At 37.8% G+C, this 12,079-nt stretch overlaps 1 protein-coding gene across 1 annotated transcript; it reads right to left on the bottom strand.

The window, feature by feature from the left end:
• Positions 1-253: 253 nt before the first annotated feature.
• On the bottom strand, positions 254-1,336 carry LOC110869856. Its single transcript, XM_022119064.1, has 2 exons — positions 790-1,336; positions 254-747 (listed from the first exon to the last, which is right to left on the bottom strand). Exons 1-2 carry the CDS (start codon positions 1,334-1,336, stop codon positions 254-256), a joined length of 1,041 nt encoding a protein of 346 aa, XP_021974756.1.
• Between the last annotated feature and the right edge of the window lie 10,743 nt (positions 1,337-12,079).

A 12,079-nucleotide genomic window follows, 5' to 3' on the forward strand; every position in this document is an offset into this window, starting at 1 on the left:
GTTTATCGGGAAAGACATCTGGGTAATCAGTGATGACTGGGATATCTTCAATCCTTGGCTTCGGTTCATCCACTGTCACCTGTGCCATGTAGATGACACAACCACTCTTCAAGCACTTGGATGCCTTAAGTATAGACATTTGATTAAGCAATCCAGAGTGCATGTCTCCCTGAATGGTGATCATCTCACCGGAAGGGGTTTTAATTTCGATGAGTTTCTTGTCGCACACGATACGAGCTTGGTTATATGACAACTAATCCATACCCAAAACTACATCAAACCCCGCCAATTTCATTCGCAGAAGAGATAATGGGATAGAATGATTCTTAATGGATGTAGAACATCCATCAAGAATAGAAGAAGCGGTTTCTAAGGTTCCATCATCAAGCTCTACCTCATACTTAATATCTAGAGTTCTTATGGGCAAGTTTAAAAGTTTACTAAATTTAAGGTCTACAAAAGACTTATCCGCACCCGCATAAAAAAGAACTCTAGCATAGACGTCATTAATGAGGAAAGTACCTGTTATGACATTGTCGTCATTCACCGCCAGCCTAGCATTCATCTGGAATTCTCGTGCATTACCCTTTTTAGCCTCTTCAGGCTTCTTTGCACTTTTAAGGCAATTAGTCTTGATGTGCTCTTTCTCGTTACAGCCATAGCAAACGACATCCTTAAGGTTTTTGCACTTAAGGGTCTTATACCCCTTCTTCTTACAGATACCACAGGGTTTAGCCTGTGACTGTCCTTAGTGTTTGCGGTTGCAGGTCTTACATGTTGGCTTCTCACCTGACCTGTCTTGGTTCTTCTTGAACCCAAACCTTCCCTTCTTCTTTTTGTTAGATTTCTGGGAGTTGCCATCCTCCCTTTTCCTCTTACCCTCTGCATCGGTCTTTCCAGACCTGCTTCTCAACACGTCCAAGGTGAGCGACAGAGACAGGTCCACAGCGGACCGGTAAGTGGTAGGCTTTGAAGACTTGACATGCCCCTTGATCTCTGATGCTAAACCATCAATAAAATGCGCAATGCGTTTGGGCTCCGGGGTGATCAAATATGGTACCAACCTCGACATAGAGTTGAAGTCGGTAACGTAGGTCCAACAATCCAGATTTTTCATCACGAGAGTCAGAAAATCTGACTCTACCTTCTCTACCTCGTGTTGTGGACAGTAAACTTCTTTGATCATGTCCACAAATTTTGACCATTCGAGGTTGTAGAGGGGAATCTTCCCCGCAGACTGGATCATAGTCTTCCACCATGTAAGGGCCTCACCCTTGAACGACTGTGATACAAACTTCACAGTGTCTTCTTTCGCACAACCACTGATATCAACCATGGTTTCTATTTCGTCTAACCAACGCATGCAATCAATAGCCCCTTTCACCATTGAAGTCTCTTGGCTTGCAAGAGACAAAGTACTTGTAAGTACATCCTTTAGAAGAACGGGGTTTGTTATCAAACACAACCTTCTTTGAATCACTCTTTGCATTCAATGAGTGAACAGAGCACTCCTTTCGAGCTGATGAATGTGGCTTAGAGTGGGACTTGGAGCGAGTAGCACTCGACTCCTTGAACTTTTCCATGACCTTTTCCATGGCCTTGCCAACAACTGCGTCAACGCGAGCTTTGAAATCATCAGCATTGACGTTTACATTCGCAGTATTATCAGTACTATCATCGCGACTACTGTTCACTTCCTCGGAAGTAACCATTCTTTTAAGCTTGGTACTAAACACCAAAATAGTCATTTGCTTAGTCGTATTACGATTTGTCATCACATTCATGACTTAACAAACCATGGTATCATTAAACCATACAGGCTATTTAACATTTCTAATGAATGTTGTTTTTTTTAAATAATTCAATATAGTTAGCCTAGGTCATAAAAGAACCAACAACGGCATTAAGATGGGACATAGTCCATTATTTATTAGACAGTGGATCATAAGTCACAACTGTCGTTGTCGTACTCACAACATTAAATAGCTCAAAGGCTCATCTCGATGGACATTTAAAATATATAAGCCGTGATCTCATTCGATCAGGGGCTTTAAGGCTTGAACATAGTTCACCACCTTTGGATAGGGAGTCGTAGACCACAACTGTCATCATCATGAAAGACGATGTATTTTGGCTCGTAGGCAAATCAATTGATATCTCAAAGGGATGTTAAGTATAATCATCGCACTGATGATATTAGTCATGATCGAATTGATCATATAGACTATAAGGCTTGGACATAGTCCAAATACCTTGGGACAGGGGGTCGTAGACCACTACTGCCGTTGTCAAAGTTGACGTTATAATATGGCCCTTAGGCAAGTTAATTAACATCACAAAAGGATGTTAAAATAACAATCATCGCATTGATGATATTAGTCATGATCACATTGATCATATAGACTATGAGGCTTGGGCATAGCCCACCACCTTAGACAGGGAATCATAAAGATTATAACTGTCATCGTCTCATTTGACAACAAGTATAGCCCGTAGGCATTTCATCACTAGGGATGTTAATAATATAATCATCACATTGATGATACTAGCCACGATCTAACTCGATCATATAGGCTATAAGGCTTAGACGTAGTCCAAATACCTTGACGACTAGTGTGGTTCCTCAAGCCACACTGCCAAGAATGTTAACATTACTTGTATGTTAACCTAGAATAATTGTCTGAAAATGGTTAAACAATATAGCTATGGTTGCATTGACCATATAGGCTTGGAGGCTTGAACATAGTTCACCACCTCTGGATAGAAGGGACAATCTTCCCTAACTATCAAAATTTGCCAATTAATGTGGACTTGCCACTTGGCGGGTGTAAACCATTAAGAAGATCTTTTTGGAATTATTTAGCGGATCAAGTTCGAATTAAAATCAAGACGATCGCTTGAACAAAGGATGTAATGAATACATATATAATAAGTCCAAAACTTTCTATAAATCATTAGGAAATTACAATAGTGCCTTAAACAGGACTTGAAGTACAATAACTAACTTATCCTCGCATGGACTAAAAGGAAAAACAAGCCCACGCAGGGACTAAAAGATTTGTCCATGTAAGGACTATATGAACAAATGTCCACGCAGGGACTTAAAGGAAAATGAAATACAATAAAAAAAGGATTCTCCAATTTCTCCTTTACTTCATTCCCGATATTTCTCTTCTTGGTTCACCGCACGCGGTATAGACACTGAAGGTTTCAGTGGATAATGTTAGTCTTCCAAACCGGGATCCGTTGTAGAAGTAGAATCCAAGGATTCAATGGTTAGAGGATGATATGGATGACGGATTGGGTTAAGACTAGTATAATCCAACTCTGGGATTCCAAAACTTGGATGTAAGAAATATGGATCATAAGCATCCACTGGTATCATCTTCAAAGTTGGAGCCTCAAGGACATCTGGTATGGACTCCACAAGTACAGACTTCAAAATTTGAGCCTCAGTGTAACACCCCAAGATATAAAATAAATATATATGTTTATGATTAAGATAAGATAAGAATGCATGTAAATAAAGATTTAGCCATAAATCATAAAAATCAATACTTGAGGGGCTAAACTTGGGCAAGTAGAAAAATGAATTAATAAAACAAAATCTAAAACATAAACACACACATCAGTGGTGTGTGTGTGTCGACCAAGACTAGGAGAAGAACAAGCAAACCTTTAACATTCACAAATCTGCAAAATTGGAAGAGAAATTGAAGTCTAAATGTATGCATGACCTAAGATTCATGATCACCTAAGTGTTCCTAACACCATGTAAGTCGAATTTTATGATCTAGTGATGTTTGATGAAATGGGTTATGTATAAATTGTGAATGTATTATGAAATTGAACATGAATGATAGTAAATACCAATGTGTAGATGATATAATATGCTTGATTTCGGTTGTATTGATGATTTGGGGTAAAACCCACTTGAATTTGTAGGATGATAAAGTTTAGAGAAGAATTATGTGTAATTAGTATAATGATAATGCTTGAAGTCATCTAGTAGAAGACATTTTGATGAGTAATTGTTTTAGAACAAGAAAAATTACATGTTAGGATGATAAACCATGAAGTTGGAACTTTGTTGTGATAATCCATGGATGAAATAGAAAGGTGTGATTAAATTGCTTATACATTATGCTTTGTTCACAATACGCACACCACGTGTTCGATGAAATGTCTTGATAGATTTAAATGTGACACGACATAAGTGTTTGTTAAATTGATGTGTTATGATGATGATAAAAGTGTATATGGTAAAATAGCATCATAATATATAAGGAAGAATGCTTATGTAATGAGCTGTACGAAAGCAAAAGTGTGAAGTAGTAATCATGTAGGCGCAAAGAAGGAAGAAGGCACAAGCCATACCAAGGCGCAAGTGACGCAAGATCACGGTAAGTTCGTATGAACTTCGAATACTCATTAAGTAGAATATGCCATTAGCTTTAGTTCATTGTTGAATTGTCGTAAAACTTAGAATAATGTAGTATGTAAGATGATCCGTTATGAACGGGTCAAAAAGAATGAATAAAGGGAATTATGGTTGTATATGAGTCGATTCGTTGTAATCGGGTCATGATGAATTTGAAGTTTAATATTGATGAAAAGGTCAAATATTGACCCATCATGGATGATAAAGTATGGCGAATATTCTAGCTTTTGATTCGTTATGAACGGGTTGGATGGATGCAAGATATAGATGATGTAATGGTATGTGCAACTTCCGTTCCTAACGGAGATGCTAGTCGAAAGAAATAGATGATAGAAAGAATGAATTATTGCCATTATTTGTTAATGGGTCGAATAAAAAGGATGAAGTGGTTTTTAATTACTATAATGTTAAGAGAGTTGTACTAATGAGTTTTACTTGTGTTTTTGAATGATAGGAAAATCCCATGTTTGAATATGGCGAGCTCGGATCAAACACACTACATCCCCCTTTATGCGCTTCTGGTTTAAGTTGTCTTATTTAAATGGGTCAAAACACTTTTGGGATGTAGATGTTAGACTAATGTTTAGGATTTTCGTAAGTAAGTTAAGGATTACAATCTCAACATAGTAGTTCAAGTAAAATACTTGTGATGAACCTTGGATGGTTGTGTTTACTTCGAACTACTTAAAGGTTATTTTGGTTGATAATATGTTTTGTTAATGAATGTTTAAATTTTTAGCGTTTAATTGTTGGTTTTGATCTTATGAAAAATATGGGCGTTACAAGTTGGTATCAGAGCCTAGGTTTGAGTGTCACACCCCTTTCTGCGGCGGAAGCACGAGGTGTGATCATGAAAGGTTCTCATTGCATACGAAAGGTAAACATACTACATGCTCATGAAAATAACTTCAAATACCATAATTTGAAATCATAAGTTAGCGTTTACATCGCGAGTTAACATAAAACATTGTCTTAAAAGGTTTACACTTTATTTAAAGACAAACACAAGCGACATCCACGAGCATAAGTGAGACCACGCGCACATCCATCCTAGTTACCTGAAATACATGTGAGTTTTGGAAAAACGTCAACATAATGTTGGTGTGAGTTCATGCAGTTTTTGTATTGAACGTTTGTATACTTTGTATGAAAAACATGGTATGTATTTTGTTTCAAATCACGTATTCATGAATGAGACAAGTATCTCTATATGTATCAAGTGTTAATGGGTTGCAAAGCCATTAACATATGACACGACATAGGAAGTCACCAATCCATAGGCATTTTCTGTAGTCGATTCACGACTGAGACACAAAAACACTACTTGGTTCTAGTTGTCACCAAGAGTGGGGCTGCCCTGAACCCATTAGATCTAACCTTTTGTTCTGCGGTCTAAGTATGTACACGATTAATGGTGCTTATGGTACCCTATTCGTGACACTATTTCTCGTATCATTTCTCGTAACGCATCATACTTGGTACTCGTTTTCACCAAGTGCGTTTCTCGTATTTTTATATCTCGTCACACTTGGTACTCGTTCTCACCAAGTGTGCTTTTTGTTATCATACCATTTGTAAACATAGAAATATTTGTAACATGTATTTCATCCCCGAAGTTATAAAACTGAAAACAGTTAAGAGAAAAGGGGGAGCATGAACTCACAACTTTGCGTTCCTGTGCGTCGTAAACTTCACCGGGTTTGCTTAATTAACGTCGTAACCTATACGCGTTTTCTTAACGTTAGTCACTAGACTTGCGTCGCACAAGTTCAGTCACTCACTTTTGTGTATATTTTTCTTGTGTTGAAAATATTCTATATTTTTAACTACGTATCTTACTTATATTATTTTCTCAAAAAAATAAATATAAGCTTTTTGTATTTTTGCACTTTGCACCCGAATTATGTATCTTGTATGTTGTATGTGTATTTTTATGTTTATACTCCTCATGAGTATTTAGTGTATTTTTTTTAGTCTTAATACACTAGCACGTATAACACATACTATATACACTTAGCACAAAAGTTGGTGATAAAATAATATATATTTTTCTCTCAAAAAAATATATATACATAAGATCCATTTTTATTTTTGAAGAAATCACCATTTCTTATCACCAAAAATTAGGGAAACCTTGGTAAAACTCTTAAATACCTTTTTAGGGAATAAGTTTCTCAAAAACTTGTATTTTTCTAAGTGTCAAGATTTATAAAAATTTTGACAGAGTTTCCCCTAAAAATGGAGGTTTCCCATGTTTTCAAAACATGTGTTTATTTTCTTTTAAATCGTCATCAATCATCAACAATAATCGTCAACAATAATCACTAATTTCTCCATTTCATGAACTTGAATATTTACAAAAATGTGTAGTAACTTACTAGCACATTTAGTAAGTCTCTTATCTTTAAAAATAATTTTAGTTTCTTAAAAACTTTATTTTTAAAGAATATGAAGTCTCACAACTTCTAGTCGAGATTCGCAAAAATATTTCTTTGTTAAATTTTTCTTGTGACACAAGTGTCCACACACTTGTTTATTTACTAAAAAAGCTTTTAGTTCGGATAAGATCCGGGTTTTAACAACACTAATATTTTTGCTTGGTTCTTCCGAAAAACCACTTGTAGATCTTTAGATCTACTAGTTTAGAACTCCATTTTATAAGAAAATTCGTTTTTACACAAGTTCATGTTTATGTTTGAAAGGGTTCGTCATCTAATAATTTTACGACTTAACATAAGGTTAGTTCATGTTCCAAGAACATGATCTAGCGTGGTTTGATGACGATTCCTTCCAACACTAGCAATCCACAACAATAAATAATCATAACAAAATTAGTTTCAAAAATTTTACACTAACATTCATCCATTGACCACCAAGTTTATTATTTTTAGTAGACTTTTAGTTTTGGTCTTTAGTGTTCATAATTTTTATCCGACAAATCTTTTATTAACCACTTTAGACAAGATCAAAAAGGCGTTTAGAGTCACTTACTACTAGCACGAGGCTAGGGAAGAAACTAGACGAAAAATGGGTGGTTAATAGCGTCGTAGAGAGGTCCTTGCGATTCCGTAAGCACCGGGTCTCCTTATATGTGACCTTTCACCCTTGTGTAAATGTAAAAATTACAAGATCAAACTTGAAGTGATGGTGGGTGGGTGTTTGGTGGTCGGCCGTAGGTAGCCAAGAGAGAAAGAAAGAGCAACTCTTTTTTTTTTTTTTTGTTGAGTGATTAGTGAATGAAGTGGTTAACCTCTTGGTCCTATTTATCATCCAAGTCCTTTATCCACTAAGTAAAGTGTCCCCATGATATTTGACAACATCAATTAAATAATCAAAATTGGTAAAAGTGTGTCCCCATATGGGGGAACGATCGTTGGGGGGGTGGGCACATGGTTGGATTCCAACTCTAATAGTTAGTGCACTAGATTGTTTAATTAGTAAATAGGATAGGTTATTTAGTGTGTTATTTATTATAACGGGTGTTAGCGTTTTTGGGGTCCCTAACTAGCTCAGAAAAATATAAACAATGTCATGTCAATATTTTTATGTTCCGGGTTAGATCCGGTTGTTCAGTTAGACACCGGTTCGTTAAAGTGCTAAATTACACTTTCTAGTATCTTTTATGTACCCCTTTTTTTATACCCTTTCGATTCCCAACACTTAGGGAAATATTCTAGATAATAAAACGACATTTTTGCATAATATTCATATGCTTAAATGCTGAATTATTGCTGAATTATACAAATTGTGCACTTAAAGTGCGTTTCGGGTGCTTTTTGTGCTTATTTTTGCTTTCGCAATGTCTATAAATTAAACCCTTATATGTATTCTTGGGTTTTAATGTATTCTTGTCATAGGACCTACACCTAGGCCTCCATTCTAATGTTTGACTGCTTTCTGCAGTTTTGTTAACACATTGTGTCTTACCGGTGAGTTTACTTAGTATTTTTGACGCAACGCTCTCGTTTATGCATAAAGCAGTATTTTGTAGTATACAACGTGCATGAATTCACTTGTTTAACATGTGTTCAGACATTGCTGACAATTAAGCACATAATTGTAGTCATTAAATAATAATTAAAGTGTACGGAAGTTACCGGTTTTGTGCCAGTTGTCACATTGAGGGATTTAAGTACTAAGTGCTTGAACTCAAACCGAAAGTGTGTATTCGTTCCGAGGCCCGAAGTAAGTAAGTGCATGTAAAGTTTTATAATTTTGTATAATGAATGATTATGTTACGGGATAGTTACAGAATGTAACGAGATGTTACGGGATGGTTACAGGATGTTACGGAAGGTTATGGGTTGATACGGGTCATTTCGGAACGTTTTGGGTCAGTTCGGGTTGGAACGGGGCTTGGAAACGGGTCAAACATGTGAAAACAAGGCAAAACAGCGTCAGCAAGACAGGGGGGCATCGGCGTGCATCGCCGATGCCCCGGGTGCGTCGCTGACGCTGGTCTGGTTCCCGACGTCCAAATTGGCTGTCTACGCCAATTCCCACCGACGCGACGAAGCAAGAGGCGTCACCGACGCCCCCATGTGCGTCGCCGACACCCAGTATTAGTCCAAGAACGCTGGTTTACTTGTTTGTTCCCCCCCGAACCTTCTGAAACCTGTCCCATAACCCTTAAATAGCCTCGAAAGGCGACAATAACTAATAAGGGAGTATAGGAACCTAGTTGAACTATAGTAAGGTATGTCAAAAACAAAACTTTTCGAAAAGATAATTGAGAATGTATGGAATGATAAGTCATCCGATCATATGATGACATACGAGTGCTTCTTGGCCATTCTTGGCCATACGTTGTAAAGAACACATAAGTGTGAATGTTACCAAGGATGGGAGATGAAAGTAAATAATGTATGACAAGTAATGACATGAAGTAACACACGAATAGGTAAAGTATGTGAATTAACGAATGTGGTAATTGTTTATGTAGATGGCAGACGTGGTGAATGTGAATGATGATGAAGCGGCACGCCGAGATGAAATAAAGACATTGATTACGGAAGAAGTTGGAAAGGCGATAGAGGCGAACATTCCTCGGTTGGCCCAAGAAGTGGAAAGCCACGTACTGGAGACGGTAGAAGTGATGATAACAAGCAAGTTGGAGGAACTAAAGGAAATGATAAGTGAAATACAAGGGTTAAAAAGTACTCGTAGATGCACATATAATGAGATTATGGCATGTAAACCCTTACCATACAAAGGGAAGATTGATCCAATAGCGTGTCAAAGGTGGATTTCAAGTACCGAAGCGGTGTTTGTAAGAAGTAGGTGCGAGAAGGAGGATCAAGTCCTGTTTGCAAAGGGCCTCCTCCAACTCCAGGCTAAGGATTGGTGGGACGCTTATTGCAAGGAGTTAGGGGAAGATAAAATCCAAGTTTTAACATGGCAAGAGTTCAAAGAGCCTTTCTTGAAATATCATTGCCCAAAATCTACAATCGATAAAATTTAGGAAGATTTATTGCATTTTCGACAAAAAGATGAGACGATAGATGAAATAACGAATATATTCCTTGACAAGATGAAGTTCTGTCGGGAGATAGTAGGGACTGAAAGAATGAAGATTATTCATTATCACGATATGTTGAAGGCTGAATATTGAGAATTTATAAATCCCTCCAAGTGTGAAACGTTAAATGAGTTAATAAATTGGGCAAGGGATAGGGAGATTGAGCTAAAGAGACAAATAGAACGAGGTGAGAAAAGGCCAACGGAAAAACCTACCAACCCAAGCCCATTAAATAAGGTGAAATTTCAAGACCATGGCAAAAAGGAGAAGTCGAAGAGTGGAATCCCGAGTTGTAAAACTTGCAGGAAACGCCACAAGGGTGAATGCTTGCTCGGTAAGAAGGGTTGTTACAATTGCGGACAGGAAGGGCATCCATATTATAAATGTCCCAACAATCCAAAGACGTGTTATAATTGTTTCCAACCGGAAGTAGAATGCCCAAAACTCCAACTTGGGGCAAAAAGGGAAGGAAAGAAAGAGGAATCGTCTAAGGCACGAGGAAGGATGTTTCGAATGACATCTGATGAAGCTAAAACTCACCCGGAAGTTGTCTCATGTATATTTTTAGTTAATTTAATACATGTGCATGTGTTATTTGATTCGGGGGCTAGTAGATCGTTTGTTTCCAATGAATTGTTGCATCACCATTCCTTTGTAATTGAAAAGATGCTAACGCCCCTAGAAGTAGAAATAGTTGATAGTGAAAGTTACCTATTACACGAAGTATGTAGAAACTGTAAGATTTTGATAGATGATGAAGAATTTAATATCGATCTTGTTCCGATGATTTTGGAAGAATTCAAAGTTTTCGTAGCTATGGATTGTCTAGCCCGAAACCATGCGGAGATCGAATGTGAGAGTAAAGTTATTCGTGTGATGTCACCTGGTGGCAAACAATTGACGATACATGGAGAAAGGGAAGTTAAACCCAAATTATGCACCCTTGTACAAGCGACCAAGTACGTCCGAAACGGGAATAAGGCATTCTTAGCCTATGTGGTGGATACCCACCATGAGGCCCCGAGATTGGAAGATGTGAAGATTGTAAATGAATATCCGGATGTGTTTCCGGATGAATTACCTTGGCTTCCACCTGAGCGTGAGGTGGAATTTCGGATCGAATTAAATCCAGATGCAAAGCCGGTGGCTAAAGCACCCTGTCGGTTAGCTCCTACCGAAATGCGGGAATTGATGATCCAGATACAAGAATTACTCGACAAAGGTTTTATACGACCGAGTGTATCACCATGGGGCGCACCCGTGCTATTTGTAAAGAAGAAAGATGGGGCGATGTGAATGTGCATCGATTATTGAGAAATAAACAAATTGACGGTCAAGAACCGTTATCCCTTTCCTAGATTGACAATTTATTTGATCAATTGCAAGGAGCGAGTTGGTTCTCGAAAACCGATTTACGATCAGGGTACCATCAACTACGGGTAAGAGAAGAAGATGTGTCCAAGATTGCATTTTGAACTCGGTATGGACATTACGAGTTCCTAGTAATGTCTTTCGGATTGACGAATGCGCCAACCGCGTTTATGGATTTAATAAATCCGGTATGTCGAACTATGTTAGATAGATTTGTGATCGTTTTCATAGACGACATTCTGGTATATTCTCGAAGCGAAGCCGAACATGCTTCTCGTTTATGAGAAGTACTAGAAACTCTCAATAAGGAAAGATTATATGCAAAGTTCTCAAAGTGTGCATTTTGGCTTAAAGAGGTGCAGTTTCTTGGTCATGTAATTAATGCGGAAGGCGTTCAAGTAGATCCGTCAAAGGTAGAAGAGGTAATGAAATGGGTTCCCCCTAAGAATCCAAGTGAAGTAAGAAGTTTCCTAGGCTTAGCTGGCTACTATAGAAGATTCATTCAAGATTTTTCTAAGATAGCCTTACCCATGACTAAGCTAACAAAGAAAAGTGAGAAGTTTGTTTGGGGTACGGATCAAGAGAAAGCCTTTCAGACCTTGAAGGAAAAACTTTCAAGTTCGCCGGTACTGGTATTAACTGATGGTGCGGAAGATTTGGTTGTGTACATGGATGTTTCGCATCAAGGCTTGGGATGCGTCTTGATGTAAAGGGGTAGGGTCATCGCCTATGACTTAAAACAACTAAAA

This window comes from Helianthus annuus, chromosome 8 (genome assembly GCF_002127325.2).
Source record: "Helianthus annuus cultivar XRQ/B chromosome 8, HanXRQr2.0-SUNRISE, whole genome shotgun sequence".
In the NCBI taxonomy this organism is placed as follows: Eukaryota; Viridiplantae; Streptophyta; class Magnoliopsida; order Asterales; family Asteraceae; genus Helianthus; species Helianthus annuus.